Source organism: Ornithorhynchus anatinus, chromosome 6 (genome assembly GCF_004115215.2).
Source record: "Ornithorhynchus anatinus isolate Pmale09 chromosome 6, mOrnAna1.pri.v4, whole genome shotgun sequence".
NCBI classification, from domain to species: Eukaryota; Metazoa; Chordata; class Mammalia; order Monotremata; family Ornithorhynchidae; genus Ornithorhynchus; species Ornithorhynchus anatinus.
Window position 1 is genome coordinate 25185378 of NC_041733.1, and position 13902 is coordinate 25199279.

Here is a 13902-nt window from a genome sequence, read left to right on the forward strand (position 1 = left end):
AATATTTTAAGTCTGTGTCATATTTTCTGGCTTTACCACACAGAGTTGAACAACCCAAATTGATGCATTTTAAAAAATGTGGCTTACGAATTAAGATTTGTTTTTGGAGATAAGGGGCACAGTACCCTCGAACTATTACAAATCCGTAATTTTAAGAGTTCTTGGTGAAATGGGGCATACCGTGGTTCAGCAGTTCTAACCCTAGGATCATTCCCACGACCGGTGTAATATAGGAACTCCTCCTGAGGAAACCGTGTATTCTTGAACCGTAGGGGAAAAAAAATCCAAACCCGGTAGTTTTCCCCGCTATATAGAAAGGGGTATCAGAGAAGCAGCGTGGCTCAGTGGAAAGAGCCCGGGCTTGGGAGTCAGAGGTTATGGGTTCGAATTCCGGCTCTGCCACTTGTCAGCTGTGTGACTGTGGGCAAGTCACTTCACTTCTCTGTGCTTCAGTTACCTCACCTGTCAAATGGGGATGAAGACTGTGAGCCTCACGTGGGACAACCTGATTACCCTGTATCTACCCAGCGCTTAGAAGTGCTCCGCATATAGTAAGCGCTTAAATACCAACATTATTATGATTATTATTACTTAACATTGTCAAAGGCGGGCCAAAGGGCACGCCCGGGACTGCCCACGGGGCTTCATCTCAATTGAAAATGTTGGCAAAACTCCCACATAAAATGGCTGTTCAGGGCCCCTCTCCAGAGCCATGAATGGAGTTCAACCTATAAGGGCCAATTTTTCAGATCGTGGTGAAATCCATGGAGAGGAGGTGCCTGGAGAATTCTCTCCACCCCACCAGGGCAGGAGGATTTAGTGGTGGGACAAGGACTGATTTTTAGGGGTGGGTTTGGGGGAGGTGTGTGTTTGTGTTTGTTTTTTTTTCCCCCCCAAAGTTTACAACTCGGGGGAAGCTTATGGTGCGTGTCCTTGATTTTTTTTAGCTGAGTCAAGGATCGAGCCGAGGGAGAGGAAAAACGAGAAGCGCGGCGCTCATTGGTTTTGTGAGGGAGCGGTCTGCCGAGGGCCGCCGACTCGGAAATGACAAGTTTTCGGCCTCGGTTTTTTTGACCCCGAAAGAGCAGGGCCGGGCCAAGTTGTCGGAGCCTATCCGCTCCGGCCCAACTGTTGCCCCGCTTCTAAATGACCAGATCTGAGGGGGGGGAGGGGGTGAAAAAAACAAAAAAGAGACAAATGTCTAAAAATCCCCGTCGACAGGTCCTGGGGGGGGGGGAAGAGACGGGAGGAAACGTCGGGGCCTCGAAGCCGCCCCCTCCCCGCTCCAAACTACAACTCCCAGGGTTCCCCGCGGTCCCGCCTCCTGAATATGCATGACTCGGCAGCCAATGGCGCGCGGCCGGGTCACATGGTGCCCGCGGTAGGTGAGGAGAGAGAAGTTGGGTCTCAGTGAACAGAGGCAGCTCCCAGTCCGGAGCCGGCGCTCCAGGCAGCGGGTGCGGCGGCCAAAGGCAGCGGAGGCGGAGGCGGAGGCGGCGGCGGCCAAAGGCACCGGAGACGACGATAGGAGCCGTGCTGGTGGCCGGGAGGGGGGCGGTGCTGGAGGACACACATACACCCTTCTCTCCAAGTCCCATCGCGGGGGGGGGGGTGTGTGCAGAAAGAGGCGAGGAGTCGTCGCCCTCTTCTCCCCCCCCTCCTCCCGTCACTGCCCCCTTCTCCCTCCCCCGGCCCTGTGTGTGTAGAGTGAGTGCGGAGCGGCAGGCAGGCAGGGCACCAGGGGGCAGAGGGGGTGGGGGTGGGGGGCTAGGGGGAAGATGCCTATCCTACTGTTCCTCATAGACACGTCCGCCTCCATGAACCAGCGCACTGACCTGGGCACCTCCTATCTGGACATTGCCAAAGGCGCTGTGGAGATATTTATGAAGGTAAAGGAAGAGGAAAAAAAAAAAAGGGAGGGGAGAGAGGGAGGACGAGCGCGGGGCTCGGCCCGGGGGTGGAGGGCCAGCTCCCGGGGCCGGGAATGATCAGCCGCTTCTGTTAACGTGTCTCTCTGTCTGTCCTCCCCCCCGCCACCTTTCCCTTCACCCCCACTCCACCACCACCTTACCCTCCCCACCCTCCCTCAGCTGCGTGCCCGGGACCCGGCCAGCCGCGGAGACAGGTACATGCTGGTCACATACGATGAGCCTCCGTACTGCATCAAGGTAAAGAGGGATGAAGAAAAAAGATAAAAAAACAAGGAAAGGGGATGAAACACCCCCCTCGGCCCCCCCCAGCGTCCGCCGCCGCCTTTTCCTTCCCCGCCCCGGGCGGTCCTGGGGGGGGGAGCGGTTAGAGGGGGGCGAAGAACGGGAGGGGGGAGGTGCGGGGGGGGGGGGGGCAGGCCAGGAGGAGCCGCAGCGGAGCGAGCCCGGTGGCAGCAGCAACAGCAGCCGGTTGCGAAGATGGCGGACATTTTGCTTTTGTATGGGAAGGGGAGAGGGAGGCTGAGGGCGCTGCTGAGATGGAGGGCGGGGGGAGGGAGGAGGGAGGAGGAGGAGGCGGCCCCGCCCCTTGGGCGCGCGCCGCTGCCCGGGGGGCGGGGCCGGAGGGAGGGAGGGGGAAGCGAGTGGGCCTGCGCGGGCCGACGGGCGCCCCCTCCCGCCGCCTTCCTTCGGCGTAGGCCACGCCCCTTCCTTCCCATTGGCTCCGCCCTCCGTGGCCACGCCCCTTTTCGATGGCTCCCGCCCCTTCCGGTCTGCGATCAGGCCCCCCCCAGTCGCCTCAACTCCAGCGGGAGTCGCCAGCTTCCCCCCCCCCCCCAGCTTCCCCACCACCCTTCTTGCCCCTGCTGCCCTCCGACAAGGCCTCGGCCTCCACCCCGCAAAAGTAGCGAGGGAGCCAAAGCGAGGCCTACTTACCATTTAGGCCCAACCCGGCGTTAGGGTTACTCTACTCACTGCTGTAGTGCAGGTCGGGGGTGGGCAAGGGGGGTCAACACCCACCTCTTAAAGGCTGAATAATAATAATGATGAGGGTGTTTGTTAAGCGCTTACTATGTGTCAAGCACTACTCTAAGCGCTGGGCAAGATTGTCAAGCACTGTTTTAAGCGCTGGGGGAGATTGTCAAACACTATTCTAAGCGCTGGGCGAGATTATCAAACACTATTCTAAGCGCTGTGCAGAGTGTCAAGCACTATTCTAAGCGCTGGGCAAGAGTGTCAAGCACTATTCTAAGTGCTGGGCGAGATTGTCAAGCACTATTCTAAGCGCTGGGCAAGAAACAAGGTAATCAGGGTGTCCCACGTGGGGCTCACAGGCTTCATTCCCCATTATCAAGTCCTATTCTAAGTGCTGGGTAAGATTGTCAAGCACTATTCTAAGCGCTGGGCAAGATTGTCAAGCACAGTTCTAAGCACTGGGTAAGATTGTCAAGCACTATTCTAAGCGCTGGGCAAGATTGTCAAGCACTATTCTAAGCGCTGGGCAAGATTGTCAAGCACTATTCTAAGCGCTGGGCAAGATTGTCAAGCACTATTCTAAGTGCTGGGCAAGATTGTCAAGCACTATTCTAAGCGTTGGGAGGGATTGTCAAGCACTATTCTAAGCGTTGGGAGGGATTGTCAAGCACTATTCTAAGCGCTGGGTGAGATTGTCAAGCACTATTCTAAGCGCTGGGTGAGATTGTCAAGCACTATTCTAAGCGCTGGGTGAGATTGTCAAGCACTATTCTAAGCGCTGGGCGAGATTGTCAAGCACTATTCTAAGCGCTGGGCAAGATTGTCAAGCATTATTCCAAGCGCTGGGCAAGATACAAGGTAATCAGGGTGTCCCACATGGAGCTCACAGGGTTCACTCCCCATTTTACAGAGGAGGGAACTGAGGCACAGTGAAGCGACTTGCCCGAGGTCACACAGACGAGTGGCGGAGCGGAGATTAGAACCCACGACCTCCAACTCCCAAACCCGGGCTCTTGCCACTAAGCCATGATGCTAGAGCTTTCCTTTGGTGGCTCAGAAAAGCCTTGATCCGCACCAGCTGTCGTTGGCAGGACGGAGGCTGGCGATCATAGATGTCCTGGAGCATAATGTCTGGGAAGTGGAGGGTGGCAGGAGGGGCAAATGGGTTGGACCGTGTTGATTTGCAAGTCCTCAAGCCACCAAGCGAGTTTTAAGGAGGGATTGAACAGAATTACTTCACTGATCAATACCAGATGTTTAGTTGTAGTTGTAGGGATCTTCTTTGCTTCTGTTGCCAAAAGGGAATGTGGAACCGGAGTACTCAGTTCACTAGTTTGGCAAGAGTAGCTCCCTCCTTAGTTCTTTTGTAGGCAGCCCTCTCAACCCTTTGAACTAGGTTTTTAAGAAACCCTTGTCTTTGGGAAAACAGTGCTTGGGTGCTTTAAGTCTGCTTCACAACATGAGTTTCCTTATTATTAAGAATAGCAAGAAAATGAGTTTGGGGGAACTAAGGGAACCAAAAGTCCAGTAAAATAAAATTTTATGTTTTAATACTTCACAGGAGCCTTAATTTTTCCTAAAAGTTCCCATTGCTTTTTGTTTGATTTAAAATTATTTAGGTGCGTGTAAGCGCTCACATTTTAATCAGGCTCCTTAACTAAGGTTTTTGGAATGTCATTTTCCTAAATCATCCCTCTTTTTTATGCAAAGATATACATAATCAGAATCCTAGTTAAATCTGTATCCTGTGGTTATAAATATTTACAGATAATCCCTAGGTATTACAATCATATAGAATGGCTCGTCTGGTACCCTGAACTAAAGTGGCCTGCTTTATCTAGTGATAAAAATTCACTCACTGTCATATTTATTGAGCAATATTGTGTGCAGAGCACTGTACTAAGTGCTTGGAAAGTACAATTCAGCCTTAAAGAGACAATCCCTGCCCACAATGGGCTTACAGTTTTAGAAGGAGGGAAACTGACATCAAAACAAGCAAACAGGTATCAGTAGCATCAGTAAAAATAGAATTATAGATATATACACATCAAAATAAGCAAACAGGCATTAATATAAATAGAAGTATAGGTATGCGCATGTAGACACAAGTGCTTTGAGGTGGGGTTAGGGGTAGAGCAAAGAGTGAGTTGGGTGAGGCAGAGCTGAGGAAAAGGGTTAGTCTGGGAAGGCCTCTTGGAGGAGGCAAGCCTTCAGTAGAGCTTTGAAGTGAGGAAGAGTGCTTGTTTGGCGGTGGTGAGGAGGGAAGGCATGCCAGGCCAGGCCAGAGGTAGGACATGGGGGCGGGGCAGACGAGAACAAGAAACAGGAGGTTAGGGGCAGAGGAGCGGAGTGTGCCGGCTAGACTGTAGGAGGAGAGAAGGGAGGTGAGATAGAGGGCGCAAGGTGATGGAGAGCTTTGAAGCCAATAGTGAGTTTTTTCTTGATACGGAGATGGATAGGCAACCACTGGAGATTTTTGATGGGGGGGTGAGATGCCCAGAACGTTTCTTTAGAAAGATAATCCGGGCAGCAGAGTGAAAAATGACATTCATTCATTCAGTCAATCGTATTGAGTACTGTCTCTGTGCAGAGCACTGTACTAAGCACTTGGAAAGTACAATACAGCAATAGAGAGACAGTCCCTGCTCACAATGAGCTTGAGGACTGTAATGTAATTATTTCTTCACATAAATCGTCTATGGAAAGTGTACAATTTTCTGAAAGCAGACATTAATACATCCTGTAAGTAATCAAGAATTAATTGTAAGTAAATTATTTTGTGGCAATTAAAAGGCCCCCAAATGGCTTGTTCTGTGAGGAGAGAGATGTATATGTCCTTAAAGAAATTGTAGCTTCTAGTTGCTTTTTCAGGGCTGTCTGTTTTAAATAGAAATCCTTTTAATTTCCCCCCAGTTACCAGATTAAGTGATCTGCATTTATGTATTGGAGGACTACACATTTTGTGTTTCTTTTTGTTGTAGCTCAGTAATTATATCATCATTCATTACATTTCACCAAAGCCTTTAAAATCCTTCCCCTATCACCTTGATTTATATACTGAAAGTGTTCCATTGTTGCTGTGGTTGACATATGAGGCCTGAGAATTTAGAGAAGCAGATTTTACACTATTGCGGTTTAGTTTTGTTTTTGTTGTTCCTATTTTTCTTCCAGAATCACCAAAAACCTGACACTTCTGCAGCATTTTCTTCTGCTATTTAAAATATGCACAAGTATCTGGTAACTATTTGTTCTTTGGCAGCTAGGATTTTTACATTTTTAAAGATCTGATGTAGGAGAAGACAAGGTAGATTTAAAAAATCCTAGCAGTTAATAACATTTATTTAGTACTTATTGTTTGCCACTAAGCACCAGGGTAGATACGAGAAAAACAAATTAAGACCTGGTCCCCGAAGGGGCTCCAAATCCGAGTTGGGGGGTAGCAGGGAGGATAACATAAGACAGCAGAATTTCACAGGAGCACAGTGAAAGTAATAAAATACGACAATGGAAAAAACATGTCAACCAAATAGCAGCTGGAGGCATTGGGCTGTAGGTACCGCACTATTCCAAGCCCAACGGTCCTTGACTTCAAGCAGCCACAACTATTTCTATGTTAGAAAAGTTGGGAAAGCAGCTTTATTCCAATGAGAGGTGCAGAGGAGAGAGGAGGGAGTTTCTTCCTGACACCGGGTGGTTAACATCTTTTCCATCTGCTTTTAATCTTATAGTCATCCTAGACGCCCGGGTCTCCAGGTTGCGTGGTTGCAAACATTTGCTCCACCACCCATTCTTAACTGGGAGAACTTACTGGGAGTCTGTCTCCATTCCTGTAATGGTCAGTGGGAGGAGGGAGGCTGCTCTGGGCAATGGGTGGAGGCCCACTGGATTGCAGAGTCCTGATGGCATGAGGATTTGGGATTCTGTGGTTTGTGTGTTGTTTTACATTCTCTTCTCTTCCAGTATGGCCTTTTAGAAGCAGTTCTTATAGTAACAGTATAAGGGCCTTGACTTGCATCATCCTTTATTGAAATGTTTGCAGCGTATTTGCCCCTTATGCACTTTCAGTCAATTAGTGTTAGGGCTCTGAAGACAGATGTGCTGCAAATAAATGAGATGTATTTTCAGTCCTTGGTCATCTCTTCTGCCGGTTCCTGACAGGCATAGCTCTAGTAGTCGCAAGTGTAATTACAAACATCCTGGATATAGCTTATATCTAACTGAATATTATTGCAAAATGCATTTTTTAAAGTAATTTTTCTTATATTTTAAATCATTTCCATCCATTCTGTAGTAAGCATATTTTTGAGCTGGTTGGAAAACATTTTGTTTTCTGTTAGATGTGCAATTCCCCCTACTGCTTGAAAAGGTCTTACTGATGGCATTTTCTACAAAGTGAGTGTTAAGTATATGAAATTCCATGTTTCATTGAAGGGCTTGGGAGCATTTTACTGTGTACTATACTGTAGTAGAAAATGAGAAAAGAGCATTTTCAAAAAGTAAATTGCCAAATCAAATGCTTTGTAATCCTTGATAGGGATTGAATTTATCAGTTTGATCTTTGGGGGCACATAAGAAAACATGAATTGCAAACATGTTGTACTTTTGGGATCCTTAATTCAAGCTTTGCTATGCAAGCAGAGCTTGTTATTCATAGTTTTGTAAACCATAACATTAAAATTGTACATTGTTAGCCTTAAGTAGTTAAAATGAAACCCTTTTCTAGATTTAAAAATATTGGTGAGGAATCCTCGAGAGTAGTTCTTGATAAAGTTTTTTTTTGGTGTATGAGCAGTAGTTTCAAACTCGATCTTTTGTTGGCAGTTCTGTTATTTTGACATTTGGTGTTTTGATTGTTCTGTTTTCATGTGAATCATAACTTCTTTTATGGTATTTGTTAAGCACTTACAACGTGCTGGACACTGTAATAAGCACTGGAGTGGATATTAGGTAATGAGATTAGACACAGTCCTGTCCTTCATGGGGCTCAAGATCTTAATTCCCATTTTACAGATGAGCTGGGGCACAGAGAAGTTAAGTGACTTGCTCAAGGTCACAAAGCAGACAAGTGGCAGAGCTGGGATTAGAACCCAGATTCTCTGATTCCCAGGCCAGTGCCCTATCCACTAGGTCACACTGAATTTCAGAGGAAGGTTTGTTATTTCCATTAACTGTAGGTGAATTCATATCACCAGGAACACAGGAACCATGGGAACACTGTTTTAAAAAACAAAAACAGCATTTTATTGCTATGGGATATGTTGTCACTAAAGGGTATTTAAAGTCCTGTAATTCATTTACCTATAAGTATATTGTTAACTTCTTGGTCTTTGCAAAAAAGGATGAAAGCAGCATTGAATGATCAATTATCCTTGTACTAGTTTGGATTCCCTGCTGAGGGAAGAGGTGAAAAACTGAAATCAATAGAAGAGTAATGTCTTATTTTCCTTTATTATACCAGAAAAAAATCAGTGCTCTGTACAGTTTTGGAAAGTTGATATTTATGTAAATATGTGAAGCTGGTTAACAACTGAAATTGTTTTGCTTTTCAATTAAAATACCGCTAAATTGAAAGTTGGCCTATCCAGAGACAGTAGGGTAAATTTATATAGTGGTCAGTAGTTTTTAACAAATTAGTAGGTATAGTGATCGAGCTTTTATCAAACATGCATGCATTTTTTAAAATGTAAAATTTTATGAAACAGATTAAGGAAATTTTATTTTAGAAAATATTTTTCATCATGTTGGGCTAGATCATCTCCCTGAGAATTGAGACATCATTTGGATAGTGGTCTTTGTTATTTTCCTATTTATAAGTATGATTAATGTTTACAAATGTGGTTGTAGAGGAATTTCCTTTTTCACATGAAGATCATAGTTCCTTCTGGCAACACCAAAGAGATGCTTTTAGGTCATTCAGTAACCAGGCGAGGGGTTGGGAAATGACTCCTGAAGTACATCAGCTGAGGAAGAATGATAACAGAGTTGGTAATTGCTTTTTGGAACTTGTTCCCAGAGCTAGAGACGAAGAAGGGATCTCAAGAGGTGACCTCGTCCAGTGCTTTTCACACTTCTCAATTACAACACTGATGTAATAATCAGTGGGTCAGAAGTTTGGGATTTGGATAGGACGGGGGAGCTTCCGTGTCCCTGTCCCAAGTGGGGCTCCCAGTCTTAATCTCCCCATTTCACGGATGAGTTAACTCAAGCCCAGAGAGGTGAAGTGACTTGGTCAAGGTCACACAGCAGGCAAGTGGCGTAGCTGGGATTAGAACCCACGGCCTTCCGACTCCCGGGTCCGTGATCTATCGACTACTACACCATGCTGCTTCTCTATGAACCCAGCCCACAAGGAGCTTACAGTCTAGGGAAAGGGAAGGCAGGCATTAAAATAAATTACCCATAGGCGAAATGGCAGAGCGTCAAGATATGTACACAAGTACATGGGGGACTGAGAGTGCTTAAGAGATGTCCTCTCTGAGGTTGGGCTGGTCCTTTTCACTTATAGCCACACTTCCCATACTTAGAGTGGACTGACATAATCAAGAGAAAAGACTTACCCTTGGAGATATGAGAAAAGTTGGGCAGAGGGAACCACTCAAAATTGAAAGTGTTTTGAGTGTGGCAGTCTGAAAATTACTGATTCAGTCAAAGTTTATCACTTGTGTACTTAATGCTGAGTCAAATGGTTGTCGGTCATTCTCAGAACACTTGGGCAAAAGGAGTTTCTATAATCCCCGTTTTAGTATTTTTTAAGGTGGGGAACCCTGCCTTGGAATGCAGACTAGGAAGTGTTGGGAGGAAGAACAAAGAGGGTGCCCAAAAAATATAGAAAGCAAGTTGCTTAATTTTAATAAGAAAATGGAGGAAATGCTTTTAAATTTCTCCTTTATTTTGCTTTTGTCACCCAAAAACCTTCCGCAATTATTTTTTACCTCTGGAGATATGCTACTGTGTGTCAGAGTATAGAGAAATATGTGTAAGCTTGTTACGGGCAGGGAACGAGTCTGCTAATTCTGTCATATTGGACTCTCCCAAGTGCTTAGTTCAGTGCTCTTCACATAGTAAGCACTCAATAGATATGATTGATTTATTGATGTTAAACTTTGTCTAGATGTGGTGGCAGGTGGATCAATTTAGAGAAGGGGAAAAATTATTTGGTTTTAGCCGTATATTGGCAAAACAGATGAGAAAGTAAGAATCATGGACCCAGACTTCTGTACTGTTTTTCAAGTAGAGAAAAATAACTTGCTACTTACTAAAATGTAATTTGATCCATGGATCTCCTAATGCCAGGTTTAGTGTGAAATAATGTAGTTCTCGGGTCACGGAATCATAAGGTAGGAGAGAATTTTGAAAAGGGTGTCGTCCATGCCCCGGATATAGGGCATGCTTGCATCAGTGAAGCCCTGAGAACATCACAAAAATAGTTATTCAGTATTTTATAAAGAATTCTACATCCAGGGCTTGTTTTGTTGAGGTTATATAATGCTAATGTTAATGCAACTGAATCAGTTGAAATTTGGGAAGTTGGCTGTAGAGGGCTGGCTGTGTCCTTATAAGAAGATAAATTATATGATTCAAGGAAGAGGAATCAATTCAATTTGGAATTCTTCCCGGTAGTGTCGGCTAATAAAATAGTAGAAACACATCTGCATCATAATCAACAACAGGTAATTATCGAAGCTCAGTGGGGAACATGGCTGCTATGGAGGTTTATAGATTGTGTGAATATGGTGATCTCGGCCCCAAGTACCTAAAAGTCTACAGAGACTAATTTAAAGGGATGATTTACTTGCAGACTTTTGAAAAGAACCTAATATAAACAGGAAAATGGCATCTAGGTATTTTAACACATAAGGATTTGTTTTCCAACCCATTCAAATGCTAACGGATGTCCCACCTCATCCATCAGTCAGACATGTCAGTGAAGTATTTTTAACTTTCAAAAATGATTTCTTTATAATTGTATAAAAACATTATAAATGTTTTCCTCTGTTGCACCAATGCCCAAGATGCCTCAAATTTAGTCACTGAAAGGAATTATTTTTCAAAAAGCCTTAGAGAAACAGGTTTCCTTCCCCGACAGCCATCCTCATGATTAGGGATGCTCCAGTCAATCAATCATGTTTATGTGTTTGTGCCAAGCTTATGTCTGCTAAATGGAAACCTTTTGGCTAAGAATGCCTTTACTCTATAATGCAGCATGTCATAGCAGAAAGAGCATGGACCTGGGAGTCAGAGAACCTGAGTTCCAATCCCAGCTGTGCTCCTTGTGTGCTGTGTGACCTTGGCCAAGTCACTTCACTTCTGTGCCTCAGTTTTCTCATCTGTAAAATGGTGATTAAATTCCACTCCTTCCTTCTTGATTGAGAGCTCCAGGCGGGACAGGAACTGTGCCCAACCTGATTATTTTTTATCTGCCCAGCTCTTAGTACAGTACTTGGCTCATGGTAAATGCTTAACAAGTACCATAATAATAACTGGGTGCTTACTGTGTGCAGAGCGTGCTTGGGAGAGTTCAGAGCTGCTAGGCACGATCTCTACCCCCAAGGGACTTATATCTGTAGTTCTTCATCCTAGACCTATCAACTGTGACTTAGCTAAATCTGTTTTCATCTTTTTAGATACTGACATACAACTTTTAATAACCTAATATGTCTCTCTTGTCTGTTAATTTGGTCAATTAACCACATTTGACCTATTGAATGCACTGCTAATTTTGTTCCCTCTGGGTAGACTACATAGAGGAGGAAGTTTTGAGTAGTATTTTAATGGGAGTTGGAAAGTAGAGTAGAAAGAAGCTTAGAGAGCCTTTGTAAAGGTTTTGAAGTAGAGTGGTAAAGAATGCAATTTTGAGGGATGGTTAAAAAAAACAAAACTTTGGCTGCTAGATTGCGGGAAGAAGAGCCCAGAGTTCTGCATAGTAGAACGAGTTGGCAGAGGGTCTTGAAACTTGACATGAGGTCCAGTTTTGCTTTGGAAGGGTGATTGCGAGTCTTTGAGTAGATTTGATGAAGAGAACAAAGAGAAAAGTGATATTGTGGGAAAGAGATGTTAGATTGGAACTAGAAGATGGGTTTTGGTGATTGTATTTTAGATGGAAGAAAGGAAAGTGGGGAGACCACTAAGGTGACTGTAGTTAGTCCAAGTAAAATATGGCCAAAACCTCTAGGAGGACTTTGACAATAGACGTGAGAAAGAAGAGATGAATTTGAGTAAATAGTAATAATTGTGTGTATTGAATGCTTGTCGTGTGCCAACCACTGTACTGGTCAGACACAGTCCCTGCCACAGTTTAAGTAAGAGGGAGAAATTATGGCGGGGGAAGTTGGATATTATTGTTGTTTGACTACCAAGTTGAGGATGGTGGAGTCAAAGGAAGAGTGGATTTAAAAGGCCTTATTTAAGCTTTTTCCAGCAAGGGAAGTGATATTTATATCAATGAGAGGCAACAATCTTACCAGAGAAGTAGTTTACCATCTCAGCAGAGGCACAGAGAAAATGTTGTGGTCCTGGTCATTAATCTTTGGCCTTCCAGAGGTCAAGATGAGTGCTGTAGAGAAATCAAGAGAGTTTAGAGTTAAGTTGCATAGCTTGTACTAGAAAGGAAAAATGAGACATTTACAAAGGTCAGACGTGTCTGTTGGAAACAGAAGTGAATTATCTGAAAAGAAATGACCCAAACTGAGTTGTGCTATTACGGCACAGCACAGGCACTGTGCCACGGTCACTTTATTGCAGCATGGGAGATGGATCCTGCACAATTAAAAGAAACAAAAATTTTTGCTTGCACATTGCAATGTGCAGCACCTCTGCCTGCCTCTTCACTCCTTGAACTAGGTGGCCATGGGGAAAATGACAGACAGGGATAAGGGTGTGAGTGGTTCTCTGCAAACCGATATGGGTATAATCAGTTGTTTTGCAGGGGTTCTCGATCCAGTAGTCTGAGGAAAAAAAAATTTAGTGTTTTCAACTTTGTCAGTTACCTAATTAGCACTTATGCTATCCTACAGCGATCAGATGATTTGACTACTGTTATCTCATCTAGCCTTTTGGTTGTGGAGCAGACTATTTGCAGCTTAAAATTCTTGCCATAACTAAAGACAGAACCAAGGAGGCATGAGTTAAGATGGGATGTGTAGGGTAAACCAACTGCTTAAATAAAGCCCTCCCTGAAATTATTCCTTTGAAGTAGTGCTCATTCCCACATATGAGGGAATTGAAAAATCTTGTCAATCTGAGTATTTCTTTACCTTGCCAAATATATGAATGGCTATAGTTGGGTCAGTGGCTTAGTTTATCGGTCCAAAATGCCATTTGTCAGATGCCTTTGCCAGAGTGTTCTTTCTTTGGTTTAATTTGCTTGATGTCTTAACACCTCTTAGCATCCCCTGCCATATTTGGAAACTGTACATCTACTAGCCAACTTTAATTTTTCACTTATCATGAAGAAGAGATAAGTATATTAGTTGAGCCCTAGTCTTGAGACTTCTTCCTTGGGTTATAGAAGGTTTTGCTTTTTCTTTTTCTTAAGTCTTCCTCAACTTCTTTTCTTCTAAAGTGGGATCCTTTTTTCTCTGACTTGTTAGTGGACTTCCCTATAAATAACTCAGCCCTGAATTGATCACCTTGGAGCAAGATTATAGAAGCATTTTATTCTTGTTCATGTATTGAAAGCCAGTTGTGTTTCTTTTTAAAGACCATTGATAATCCAACTGGTTGGATTAGAAGATGATTTCCCTATGTAGAATACAATAGAATAGATCATATTGCCTTACTAATTTAGAATTTTAATCACAGTGTATGAGCTTAATTGGAACTAATTCATCCACAAATAAGGGTTTTTTTTGACAGTACTTGTAGATAGTTTGCATTTTATGCATTGGAACTACTTAATTTTGCCTAATCCTTCAGATACAAATCAGTCGGCATTTAGCATGCACTTTGGCAGAGCACTGTGGACTAAGGGATAGAGAAGATGTGGTGAGGTTATGGAAGA

General features: G+C 44.3%; 1 protein-coding gene across 1 annotated transcript in view; it reads left to right on the top strand.

Moving 5' to 3' along the window:
- Nucleotides 1-1409: 1409 nt before the first annotated feature.
- Nucleotides 1410-13902, top strand: part of LOC100081443 (integrator complex subunit 6-like) — a 48570-nt gene continuing 36077 nt past the window's right edge. Inside the window, 2 exon segments of the mRNA XM_029067260.2 lie at nucleotides 1410-1889; nucleotides 2091-2168. Coding sequence (XP_028923093.1) covers nucleotides 1779-1889; nucleotides 2091-2168 — 189 coding nt within the window. The 5' untranslated portion in view covers nucleotides 1410-1778.